We start from the raw sequence: 13,446 nt of genomic DNA on the forward strand, positions 1-13,446 counted from the left end.
TGTTTCATGAAAAGGTAATCATGCTCACATTCTGTTGAGAAGTTTCAGTTTCAGGCGCTCACAGGTGTGTTGTTGATGACAGCAGCAGCTGAAGGCCGAATACACTCATTGTTAACCCTTTCAAAGAGGCTTTGTGTGTGTGTGTGTGTGTGTGTGTGTGTGTGCTGACTCAGTGCTCTGACACACAAAGCAGAGTGTGATGCTCAGGTGTATAAAAGCTGTGATTCACACAGGTGTGAAGCAGCACAGAGCAGCACATCAAAACGACAACATGTCCGCCACCGACATGAATATGATGAGCAGGGTAAGTCCCAGCATGCATCACTCCTCCCTCACACACTGACACATCTGTGAATCAGGTCACATGACTCTGACCATCCAGGATCAATAGCAAATAATCACAATTTGATCAATTATTTCAAAAATGTTCCTTCAAAGTTTTCACCTGACGACAACAATAATTACGTGAAAATATCATGTCAGGCAACAATTTATTGCTATTATTATTGTTGTTGGTGTCAGCTGCCAGATCAGAGCCAGACACTGAGGTCATGGTTGTTTCTGTTTGTCTGATGTCTCTGTCTCCGTCTCTGTGCCGGTCAGATCGTGTTCTACGAGGACAGGAACTTCCAGGGTCGTTCCTACGAGTGCAGCAGCGACTGTGCCGACATGTCATCCTACCTGAGCAGGTGTCACTCCTGCAGGGTGGAGAGAGGCTGCTTCATGGTCTATGACCGCACCAACTTCATGGGCAACCAGTACTTCCTGAGGAGGGGAGAGTACTCTGATTACATGAGCATGATGAGAATGAACGACTGCATCAGGTCCTGCCACATGATCCCTATGGTAACCACACAGCAAATCACAGCACAGCGTCACTGTATCTGACCAATCACATGAAAGATGTTTGTTGAGACTCCCTCAGAACAGACAGACATGTTCAGTAATGTCTGTGATACATTCACACACTCCTTATTATGAGTTGTAATGTTTCATAACAACAGTCCTACATTTAAAAAGTATTTAATAACAACTCATCAGATCAACTATCAAAAATGTATATGTCATTAAAATTCTCATAGTACCCTCAACTCACAGTACGATATCATCACGATTTATAGTCCACGGTACGATATTTATCATGATATTAAAAAAAAGAAAAAAATACTTGAACAATGTCCTTTAAGAATAAATGTGATGTGTACAGCATTTATTATTTGTATACAATTCGTTTTTACTTGAGGTCCTGCTGCTTTTATTCTGTAGTATAATAAAAGTAGGCAGCCATGGCTAAGCATGTGTAAAAATGAGCCATTGGACTATGTACAATTGCAAAACAACACAGCAGCCAGCAGCAGTCCCCCCTCCCTCTGGTTCTACAGCAGGACCACCAGGGCAACAAGAGGGAGGTGATGATGGAGGACAGCCGAGAACAGGCACTCGGCAGCGGGTCCCTCCGATCTTCCTCCCTCTTGTTGTCCAGCGGACGACCAAAGCCACAAAAATCTTGTTCAGCATAACTGACACCTTAGTAATTCCTGACTGTATGTTCGGTGGTTTTTTATGGGTTGACGTGTTTTTCTCACGGTTGGTTTGTAGAAACAAACAGCCAGAGCTGATACAGCAGATTGTGAGCATAGTTTCTCCGTCGGTAAACACACCATCTGGCTGTCACTGCAGCATTGTCTTTGGGCTCGTTAGGTGAAGCAGACAGGATGGATGGACCGGAGTAGGGGCATGACGGCCCAGTGGTTGCGGACAGGCGGTCTACCTGCTCCATCTAACAAGCCCAGAGTCACTTGCAACGAAAAAGTGACCCAGAAGAATGAGTGAAGAGGTCGGAGTGACATTACCGAAGCTTCTGTCAGTTAACTGTTTGAGTGAGGCACAGAGAACAAAATCAATGAAGCCAAGCAATCAGAGGCAGAGTAGGGCGCGTCCTATGAAAACAAATCTGTCTACTTGAGCAGTATGATTTCGCCCTCTGCTGTTCAAACAGAACGATACAATGAGAAGGACACAGGAAAATGCATTCGCACTGATTTCTCTTGTTAGATCCATGAACTTTACAAGCCAACAGCCACATGATGGGTTGGTAGATATCGTCACAGTGCCACGACAGTATGGCAGCTTCTTTTATCACGAAATAACGAAATTCTGTATATCGTTACATCCCTAGAATTAACACATTATAATCACTATTATAATAATGTGTTATGTAACTGTAAGTACCTGTAAAAACCTTTGTTCTACATGTTGTTGAGTTGTGTACTCACATCATCCCAAATGTTTCCAACAGTGTTCAAACCAGAGAAATCCACCATTTTCCTCGAGGTAACGTTTCATCTGGTTGTCTGTCGCTGTGACTTCAGGAGAAAGTCAGAGAGTTAGAAAGGGAGTCAAACGCGACGAAACATAACGTGAAGAAGACTTTTAAACTTTACCTCGTCTGAGTCATGTCACATCGATTTACAACTCCCTGTGTGTTTAAATCAATCCGTTAAGACCTGCGGTTTAACGAGTGAATGAAGCACAATGATTCACCTGCTTCGACTCATTTCTTATCAGTGATCATCACTGTTCCTGTCTCATATGAAAACAAGTGAACATTGGCTCCATTTTTTAATTCAAACCATAATTATCTTTTTACTAAATCTAGCCAGGTAGTTTTATTAGCTAAACCTAAAAACTGAAAATATTCTTTTTAATACCTGAAAACAATAAATATAATAAAGTCTCCAAAAAACCTCCACCACCACACGGGACATGACCTCATCAGACAACTAAACCAAAAGGTTTCACAAGGCAGACTTTCACTTTCTGTGCAAATCACTGATGAACATCATGCAGTCAGAGCGCCAGCTGAGTCGGTCACAGAGCTCGCCGTGGGTTAAACCTTTAGAGTTTTTAGTGAGAGAGCTTCAACTTCACGTCATAAAAATAGATTTCTGAAGTTTATCGCTGCAGCTTCAAAGACACGAAACTGTAAAACAGATGAAAATTCAACTTGATATAAAAGAACATGAGAAACAGAAAACATTGGGAAATAAAAGTTTGTGATTAATTAATTGATACATTTATGGATTTGATACATTGGAGGTTTAAATAAAACAAAACATAAATAATGGACATTCCAATTTTGACTGAATATTCAGGCTTCAGCTACATTTTCATTTTAACCTTTAAAACTGTAAATGTTACAAACTCAACAGTACATTTGATCTTTAATAAACCTTACACACGTCTCACAATGATAATTTATGGATCTGTCAAACATGTCAAATTAAATTAAATAAACATGAAAGGAGTGCACTTCTTCAGTCGCAGTTGAGGTAACATTTAATTGATTTGTTTGTATTCATGGGATGTTTTTACAGGTTTCATTGATGGATTTCTCCTCAATCAATAATCTAAAAAATTAGAAATGGGCATCCACATACTTTAGGCCATATAGTGCAGAGAACTGTTGAGGAGTTGTATTGATTACTGATTACTGATTACCATGTGTTCCAGCAACGCGGCTCATACAGGATGAAGATCTATGAGAGGGAGAACTTCGGAGGCCACATGCACGAGCTGATGGACGACTGCGACAACATCATGGATCGGTACCGCATGTCCAACTGCATGTCCTGTCAGGTGATGGACGGACACTGGCTGATGTACGAGCAGCCCCACTACAAAGGCAGGATGATGTACATGAAGCCTGGAGAGTACAGGAGCTTCATGAGCATGGGCATGAGCAACATGAAGTTCATGAGCATGAGACGCATCATGGACTCCTGCTACTGAACACTGTCAACACCTTAGGAACAATAAAGTTGTGATTCAATAAAGTCTACTGTCTCTCTACTGCTTCATTAACCACAACATGAAGAAACTACGTTCACTGTTAAAATAATTCTGTGATAATATAAAACTGGAGGAAGGAGATCGGAGTCAGCTCAGAGTTCAAACAAGGTTTTAATCTTGTACAAGAGGAGCATTCACAGGGCAACATGCAGGTCAGTTACAAAGTGAAGACTCAATTTCTAAGGAGGAAATCTTGGTATTTCTCTCTCTCTCTCTCTCTCTCTCTCTCTGGGTGTGTTTAAACTCAAACAGCTACTTATTTATGCCATCCTGCAGAGAAGAGAGTGTTTACCTTCAGTGATTACTCAGTACCTTAACATGGGTCATAAAACAAAGTCATAAAACAATTTCACAAGTTACAGGTTACAGTTCACGCTAAACAGGCTCTTTGAATAGGGCTGTGTAAAACTTCAATTCATATACCTCTACATGAACTACAAAATTCTCATCACATTCACTAATTAATTATTCAATTACAGATGATCGTTAAGTCTCTCAAAGTGTCAAAACAAATTCACCAATAACTCAATATTAATGATTAACTTCAATTTCCTCTACTGTTTAAGATTATTGTCAAACTATCAGTGACACAAGTTTTAACGATATTAATAATAATAATCTCATCTCATTATCTTTTGCCGCTTATCCGTGAGGGTCGCGGAGATGTTGCCGCTTTATCCCCCTGTTCTGGGGGGTTGTGGGGTTGCTGGAGCCAATCCCAGTCTTCATATGGGCGGAGGCTGGGGTATATCCCTGGATGGTCGCCAGCTCATCGCAGGGCCCTTCTGACGGCAGAGGCTGCCCCACAGGGTGCCAACTGCACGCCAGGAGCAATGTCGGGGTTCAGTATCTTGCTCAAGGACGCTTCGGCCTGTAGCACGGTTCCGCCCAGGGGAGCTGGGGTTTGAGCCAGCGACCTTCTGGTCGCCAGCCTGCTGCTCTACCCACTGAGCTACAGCCGCCCAATATATAATAATAATAATAATAATAATAATAATAATAATAATAATAATCACGTTGACGCTGTAGTTTCTCAGTCATGCTATGTGGGGTCGAGGTGAAGTCTGAACAAGTGAGTCTTGAGTCTTTTGTGGAAGATGGCGAGTGATTCTGCTGTCCTGACGTTGGTCTGGAGTTCGTTCCACCACTGAGGCGCCAGAGCAGAGAAGAGTCACGACTTCGCTGAGCGACCTTTGTTTACTCTTAGCGTTGACGGCCTTGAAGGCCAGCACCATGGTCTTGAATCGGATGCGGGCCGCAACAGGAAGCCAGTGGAGGTCATGGAGGAGGGGGGTCACATGGGAGAATTTGGGTATATTGAAAACGAGGCGCGCTGCAGCGTTCTGGATACGTTGCAACGGTTTAGTCGCAGAGGTTGGGAATCCAGCCAAGAGCGAGTTGCAGTAGTCCAGGCGAAGATGACCAGCGATTGGACTAGGATTTGCGTTGCATCCTTTGTGAGGAAAGACCAGATCCTGCGGATGTTGTAGAGGGTAAATCTGCAGGATCGGGCCACCGTGGTGATGTTGGGGGTGCAGGATAGTCCGTCGTCGACGATTACGCCCAGGTTCCTCACAGTTGATGAAGGCGATATCATGGCGTCCTCAACAGTGACTGACAGGTCCATGTGAGGGCAGTCTTTCCCCAGGATGAAGAGGAGTTCAGTTTTACTGAGGTTGAGCTTGAGATGATCCAAGCGGAGATGTCTGCCAGACATTCGGAGATGTGCATGGCAACGTGGGTGTTGGAGGATGGGGGAAAAGAGAGGAACAGCTGGGTGCGGTCAGCATAACAGTGGTAAGAGAATCCATGTAATGTGATTGTAGAGCCGAGTGATCTAGTGTATAAAGGAAAAAGGAGCGGTCCTAGTACTGAGCCTTGAGAGACACCGTTTTCCAGGGAGCAGGGTTTGGACAAGGAGCCATTCCACATGATCTGCAAGGTGCGATTTGTCAGGTATGATGTGAACCAGGTTAGAGCAGAGTCAGCAATGCCAAGTTCAGCCAGAGTGGAGAGGAGGATTTGGTGGTTGACTGTGTCAAACGCAGAGGATAAGTCGAGGAGGATGAGGACTGACGAGTGGGAGGAGGCTCTTTGCGCAAGGTACGAGGACAGTTGGTTGTAGACGGCACATTCCAGAGTTTAAGGGAGGAATGAGAGAAGACATACAGGTCTGTAGTTTCAGATGTCAGCTGAGTCTAGAGTGGGTTTCTTTAGGCATGGCTTTACTGTAGCTAGCTGGAATACAGCCTGAAGTGAGGGAGGAGTTGATCAGGGTGGTGAGGAAAGGCAAGATGTGTGAGATGTTTTGAAGAAGAGAGGAGGGAATCAGGTCGAGGGAACAGGTGGTGGCACAGTTAGACGTCACTAGTGTGTGAACATCTTCAGAGGAGAGAGGGCTGAAGCAAGTAAGGCTGTCATAGGTGAGGGTTGGGGGAGGTGCTTTCTGGGGGGGGCATAGGAGTAAATGAGGAGCTGATGTCTTTTACTTTATTGGTAAAGTAAGTTGCAAAGTCATCAGCAGTGATGGAGGAGGGGGGAGGGGTAGGAGGGGTGCGGAGTGAGGAGGTCCTTAATGGACCTAACCGAACCACAACCATTTGACAACATTAATAACTGTCCAAAAGTCATAATATGTGAACTGTTTGTCAGAAGGCTTTATTTTGAAAGCCTAACAGGAAGTTGTATATGAGGTATGAGAGCTGACTTGACTGCAGAGACCTCTGTGATGTGTGGAAGAGAGTCAGAGCTCACTGAGCAGCCTGCTGTATTTGAACTTGTTGCTATATTAATATAATATACTTTATATTCACTGCATGAGTTAACAGAAAGAAGAACACACTTCTCTCACTGAAGAGAAGAGGAATCGTTTTTTAAATCAAACCATCATACAGTCAGCTCACTGCTGCGCGCTCTACTGATATAAAATCAATGATAAATATGGGTCAGCTGGTATTGGTACTGATGTTATGTGATCTCAGTTTAATTCTGATGCGTCTATATGACCTAACAGGCCATCAGAGAGAATTATAATAATTATAAAAGTTACTCTAAATGTCTGTCAATGGGTCAGAATCTGATTTTTTTTTGTTGGATTGCTGAGGATGAACTGAGAAAAGAAGCTGCTCTGTAGTCCGGTGGTTCGGCAGCAGATACTTCTGTAACTCTCGCCAGACGGCAGCAGAAAAACTGAAAGGAAGCGGTGGTGCTCATACCTCTTTTATCCACAGGAGGCGCCAAAATCAGCACAATGAGAGTTCTTTTGAACTGCTTTAAATGGTTGATGATGATTACCAATAGACATATACATACTGTGCACACTATACATATACTGTATATACATACTGTACATACATATAAATACTGTACATATTAAGGTAGAATTACATGAAGATATGGTAATTGTAAATTCCAAGGGAACATTTATACACATCTAATTTTATTACTGATTACTTTCACTGTATAAGAAAACTGGACTGAAAGTAAGTAAACAGAGTAAAGTGGAGACGGATTAAAAATAAAGAGGGAAACCATGACGGGGAGACAAAATGCGGTGTGATAAAAGTCAAAGGAACAGCTGCAGACAGACTACTGTACTTTAACTGTACCTCAACTGTACTTTAACTGTACCTCAACTGTGCTTTAACTGTCATTTAACTGTACTTCAACTGTACCTCAACTGTGCTTTAACTGTCATTTAACTGTACTTCAACTGTAGCTCAACTGTAGTTTAACTGTACCTCAACTGTACTTTAACTGTCATTTAACTGTACTTCAACTGTACCTCAACTGTACCTTAACTGTATCTTAACTGTACCTCAACTGTAGTTTAACTGTACCTCAACAGTACTTTAACTATACCTCAACTGTACCTCAACTGTAGTTTAACTGTACCTCAATTGTACTTTAACTATACCTCAACTGTACCTCAACTGTAGTTTAACTGTACCTCAACTGTACTTTAACTATACCTCAATTGTACCTCAACTGTAGTTTAACTGTACCTCAACTGTACCTTAGCTGTATCTCAACTGTACCTCAACTGTACTTTAACTGTACCTCAACTGTCATTTAACTGTACTTCAACTGTACCTCAACTGTACCTTAACTGTATCTTAACTGTACCTCAACTGTACCTCAACTGTAATTTAACTGTACCTCAACTGTACTTTAACTGTCTTTTAACTGTACCTCAACTGTAGTTTTAACTGTACTTCAAATGTACTTTAACTGTATCTCAACTGTACCTTAACTGTAGTTTAACTGTACCTCAAATGTACTTTAACTGTATCTCAACTGTACTTTAACTGTACCTTAACTGTATCTCAACTGTAATTTAACTGTACCTTAACTGCACCTCAACTGTACCTCACCTGTACTTTAACTGTACCTCAACTGTACTTTAACTGTCATATAACTGTACCTCAACTGTAGTTTAACTGTACTTCAAATGTACTTTAACTGTATCTCAACTGTACCTTAACTGTATCGCAACTGTAATTTAACTGTACTTAACTGCACCTCAACTGTACCTCAACTGTACTTTAACTGTACCTCAACTGTACTTTAACTGTCATATAACTGTACCTCAACTGTAGTTTAACTGTACTTCAAATGTACTTTAACTGTATCTTAACTGTACCTTAACTGTATCTCAACTGTACCGTAACTGTAGCTCAACTGTACTTTAACTGTACCTCAACTGTATCTCAACTTTATCTCAACTGTACCTCAACTGTATCTCAACTGTACCTCAGCTGTACGTAAACTGTACCTCAACTGTATCTCAACTGTACCTCAGCTGTAATTTAACTGTACCTGAACTGTCGTTTAACTGTATCTCAACTGTACCTCAACTTTAGTTTAACTGTACTTCAACTGTACTCTAACTGTACTTTAACTGTACTCTAACTGTACTCACTAAATGTTCACATAATAGAAAAGGAAGCTTTTTAGAAAACAGCAGGAAAGGACCTGACCTAAAGGTTTTTCACCAAATTAGCTGACTTGATAAACAGAGGACACGGAGTATCGATCACCTCCGAGTATTGATCACCTCTGAGTATTGAGGTCGACAGTGATGAATACAGGTGTGGACGACGGGCAGACACTGAAGCCAAGAGGACCAGAGCTCGACAAAAAGGAGGCTGACCTGCAGAAAACAATCGATGACACGAGACCAGCCGGCTTCAGGAAAATAGTCCGATATGTTGTAAGAACAGGAAAGATGAGCTGCCATCTGGGAAGCAGAGACAGTTTGTTAGGATGTTGTAATGTCTCTGCTGAAATCAGGACGGTTATGAAATGCAGATTATTTTCATGCAGAAAATGATTCCAAACATGGAGCAGCTTGATTCAGCAACAGAAAAAGGAAATGTGGAAGGCCGAGTGAAGGGTGAGCTTGACCTAAGTGAAGAACTGCAGAGGAGAAGAGCCGTCACATGATGTCTCACACCTCACATCACAATTCATCATAAAGAGTTAGAGTTATGAGACAGCTCTCATTTCAATTTGATATAACTTGAATTGAATCTCTTTAAAGTGATTGACTGGTAAAGTCACGACAGTTCTATTACTTTTTGTATGTATATAATATATTACCTAATTTTAAGGCAAACTTTTGATTATAATAAAACAGAAGTGGCTCCATATGCACCAGCGTTGCAGCGATATACTGTCTTCGAGGTGCACCGTGGTATGACAATTGACAACTATCACACTGTGTACACTTTCTTATCTACTGTATTCGTGTTATTGACCACAACTACAGAGTTCATTAATTCATGTATATCAGTTATTTATGATAGAAATTATTCTAAGAATTGAATCCTTTAAAATGGCTCTTGACTTTATAAAGTTATAGACTGTAAAGTTTAGGGTTCTGAACTGAACACCTTTAAAGTTGTTGTTGTTGTAACGTCTTTTGTGAGATTAACTCATACTCAACACTAATATTTCATCTCTTTAAATCCAAAACTCTGATTTCCTCTAAACAAGAGAAAGAAAAATGTGAATTTATTTCTGATAGATAGACCAGATGGAAACCTTTACGACAGTGGTGGATAGTGTGAAAGTGTGTTGTGTTGTTTTGTCTCCAGGTTTTTGTTCCAGAAGGTCTGACTGGTGCTCACTGGTGTCACTGGTTGAACAGAGGCCTGAAGGAGACACACAGCTGCTGTCTGTGGCTCTTTGTCTCTAGTTTCTATAAGAGAAATGCCGAACACGGAGCGTCTCTTTATGATGCGCTGCTGGCTCAGGCCAAAAGGACAAAAGGCGTCAGCCGCTCAGGTGCTATAAAGAGCAGCAGCTGCTCGACAGGTAACACACACACACTCCGGCAACAGCAGCAACATCAGCAACCAGCTGAGCAACCAGAGGCAACATGACAACCAGCAGCATGAACATGGGCAGGGTGAGAAGCAAACAGGAAACTCAAACGTTTCCTCACATTACATCTTTTTTATATGTATTTTATTTTGAAGGCATTACGTGTCCGATGATAGCAGTGACATGATTCTACACTGTAAAAAGTGATTCACCAATAATGTGAAATCTTTTTATTATTGGAAAACACGACAGCTAAGAACTTCAACTATTACCTCAACAAGAAGCTTTTATCCAGATTAGTTTTTTCTTGGACCTCTGTACATCATACGACTGTTGGACCGTCATTTAGATCAAATCTAAAGACTTTTAATATTTAATGAAACTATTCAAGTGTAAATTAGATTAGAATTCATCTTCATGAAAGTCTTTTTAGCTGTCTGGTTTTCTGAAAAAAGACCATTTCACAGTTATCCCGTCTCCTCTTCCCTCCACCATTTTGAATTTGTGATGTCATATCTCTAAAGGACAGAGAGACACAGAGATAATATTTAAATTGTGGACAGGACTTTGGGGCTGTGCCGCCTGGTGGTAGGGACATGTTACTGCAGCTTACATGGTTTGACAAAACATGATGTTTTCCAAACCCTGACCGGAACATTAGCCCAGCCTGGTCCCTACACAGAGTTTATTAAAGGAGCCTACAGAGATGTGAAGTTTCAACATGTAGGTGGTTTGAAGAAATGAACCCAGCTGACGTCTCAGTGTGTGTAACAGAAAACTAAACCAGAGAGCTGTTCTGTTTTGTGTTCTACGGTCAGATTGTGTTCTACGAGGACAGGAACTTCCAGGGTCGTTCCTACGAGTGCAGCAGCGACTGTGCCGACATGTCATCCTACCTGAGCAGGTGTCACTCCTGCAGGGTGGAGAGAGGCTGCTTCATGGTCTATGACCGCACCAACTTCATGGGCAACCAGTACTTCCTGAGGAGGGGAGAGTACTCTGATTACATGAGCATGATGGGAATGAACGACTGCATCAGGTCCTGCCGCATGATCCCCATGGTAACCACACAGCCAATCACAGCATCACTGTATCGGACCAATCACACCATAGACCTGTGTCATATATATAGGTTTCTGAAAGGAGTTGTATTGATTACTGATTATTGATTACTGATTACCGTGTGTTGCAGCACCGCGGCTCATACAGAATGAAGATCTATGAGAGGGAGAACTTCGGAGGCCAGATGCACGAGCTGATGGACGACTGCGACAACATCATGGATCGGTACCGCATGTCCAACTGCATGTCCTGTCAGACGATGGACGGACACTGGCTGATGTACGAGCAGCCCCACTACAGAGGCAGGATGATGTACATGAAGCCTGGAGAGTACAGGAGCTTCATGAGCATGGGCATGAGCAACATGAAGTTCATGAGCATGAGACGCATCATGGACTCCTACCATTAGAGTCGCAGTGGAAATACTGACAATGTGTCAATAAAGTTGTGTTGAATGAACAAAACTTCCTGGCTGCTCTGTTGGATGAAAAATGATACAGACAGACAGGTGTGTCCTCGCTCAGTATTCTAATGAATGAATACCTTTACCTGGATCTGGATCAGTCAATGGGGTCTATTCTGGATCCAGAACCATCTGGATCCAGTAGTTTTATTGTAATCCTGCTGACAAACCAACCAACCAACCAAACAAACAAACAAATCAACCAGATAAAATAACAGACAAAACAAACAAACAAACAAAAAACACCCAACCAAACAAACAAACAAACCAGATACAATTACAGACAAAACAAAAAAAACAAACAAAAAATAATCAACCAACCAAACAAACAAATCAACCAGATGAAATAACAGACAAAACAAACAAACAAAAAATAAACAACCAATCAAACAAAAACAAACAAACAATCAACCAAATAAACAAACAAATAAAAAATAACCAATCAAACAAAAACAAACAATCAACCAATCAACCAAACAAACAAACAAAAAATAACCAAACAAACAATCAACCAAATAAACAAACAAACAAAAAAATAACCAATCAAACAAAAACAAACAAACAAACAAACTCGCCACCACACACATTGATTGATTTTGAATCAATTGGTCAGCAATTGGAAAGAAACGATAACATGATAACTTCACTTTCAACCTGAAACTAACTTCACCCTCAGACCTAAAACTAACTTCACCATCCACCCTGAAACCAACTTCACCATCCACCCTGACACTAACTTCACCATCCACCCTGACACCAACTTCACCATCCACCCTGAAACTAACTTCACCATCCACCCTGACATTAACTTCACCATCCACCCTGAAACTAACTTCACCATCCACCCTGACATTAACTTCACCATCCACCCTGACACTAACTTCACCATCCACCCTGAAACTAACTTCACCATCCACCCTGACATTAACTTCACCATCCACCCTGAAACTAACTTCACCATCCACCCTGAAACTAACTTCACCATCCACCCTGACATTAACTTCACCATCCACCCTGACATTAACTTCACCATCCACCCTGAAACCAACTTCACCATCCACCCTGACATTAACTTCACCATCCACCCTGAAACTAACTTCACCATCCACCCTGAAACAAACTTCACCCACCCTGAAACTAACTTCACCATCCACCCTGAAACCAACTTCACCATCCACCCTGACACTAACTTCACCATCCACCCTGACACTAACTTCACCCTCCGACCTGAAACTAACTTCACCATCCACCCTGACATTAACTTCACCTTCCACCCTGAAACTAACTTCACCCTCTGACCTGAAACTAACTTCACCATCCACCCTGAAACTAACTAGGGACAGGTGGAGGATAATGTTGGCTCACCTGAGGGACAGGTGAAGGGACGTGTTGGCTCAGCTAAGGGATAGGTGGAGGCCAATGTTGGCTCACCTGAGGGACAGGTGGAGAACAATGTTGGCTCACCTGAGGGACAGGTGGAGGGACATGTTGGCTCACCTGAGGGACAGGTGGAGGGACGTGTTGGCTCACTTGAGGGACAGGTGGAGGTGGAATCTGTGTCTCAGGCCCTTGTAGGTGATGAAGGATTGTCTCTGGAGGCTTCGGCTCGTCTTCTCACAGATTGTTGTCTTGGGGGGACACTAACAGATGAACCCGCCCACCTGCAGGTCAACACAACTGCCTCCATTCTTACACACACCTGAGACCCAGCATCCAGACCCAGAGGCCACCTGACACCGCTC

At 42.2% G+C, this 13,446-nt stretch overlaps 2 protein-coding genes across 2 annotated transcripts; both read left to right on the forward strand.

The window, feature by feature from the left end:
* The first annotated feature begins 246 nt into the window (after window positions 1-246).
* Window positions 247-3,793, forward strand: LOC311264089 (gamma-crystallin M3-like). Its single transcript, XM_084364654.1, has 3 exons — window positions 247-304; window positions 604-846; window positions 3,514-3,793. Exons 1-3 carry the CDS (start codon window positions 272-274, stop codon window positions 3,790-3,792), a joined length of 555 nt encoding a protein of 184 aa, XP_084220780.1. The 5' UTR covers window positions 247-271; the 3' UTR covers window position 3,793.
* A 6,394-nt stretch (window positions 3,794-10,187) lies between these two features.
* LOC311264090 (gamma-crystallin M3-like) lies at window positions 10,188-11,692 on the forward strand. The gene is made up of 3 exons (XM_084364655.1): window positions 10,188-10,264; window positions 10,998-11,240; window positions 11,372-11,692. The coding sequence occupies exons 1-3, from the start codon at window positions 10,235-10,237 to the stop codon at window positions 11,648-11,650; spliced, it is 552 nt and encodes a 183-aa protein (XP_084220781.1). The 5' UTR covers window positions 10,188-10,234; the 3' UTR covers window positions 11,651-11,692.
* The last annotated feature ends 1,754 nt before the right edge of the window (window positions 11,693-13,446 follow it).

This window comes from Pagrus pagrus (assembly GCF_965226575.1).
Source record: "Pagrus pagrus genome assembly, chromosome: 10".
Taxonomy (NCBI): domain Eukaryota; kingdom Metazoa; phylum Chordata; class Actinopteri; order Spariformes; family Sparidae; genus Pagrus; species Pagrus pagrus.

What these genes read in the sequence shown, in the direction of transcription:
- LOC311264089 (XM_084364654.1), top strand. Translation starts at nt 272, where the DNA reads ATGTCCGCCACCGACATGAATATGATGAGCAGG. An exon ending in ACATGAATATGATGAGCAGG is followed by an intron (nt 305 to 603) that starts GTAAGTCCCAGC and finishes TGTGCCGGTCAG; the next exon opens with ATCGTGTTCTACGAGGACAG. An exon ending in CCTGCCACATGATCCCTATG is followed by an intron (nt 847 to 3,513) that starts GTAACCACACAG and finishes CATGTGTTCCAG; the next exon opens with CAACGCGGCTCATACAGGAT.
- LOC311264090 (XM_084364655.1), top strand. Translation starts at nt 10,235, where the DNA reads ATGACAACCAGCAGCATGAACATGGGCAGG. An exon ending in GCAGCATGAACATGGGCAGG is followed by an intron (nt 10,265 to 10,997) that starts GTGAGAAGCAAA and finishes TTCTACGGTCAG; the next exon opens with ATTGTGTTCTACGAGGACAG. An exon ending in CCTGCCGCATGATCCCCATG is followed by an intron (nt 11,241 to 11,371) that starts GTAACCACACAG and finishes CGTGTGTTGCAG; the next exon opens with CACCGCGGCTCATACAGAAT.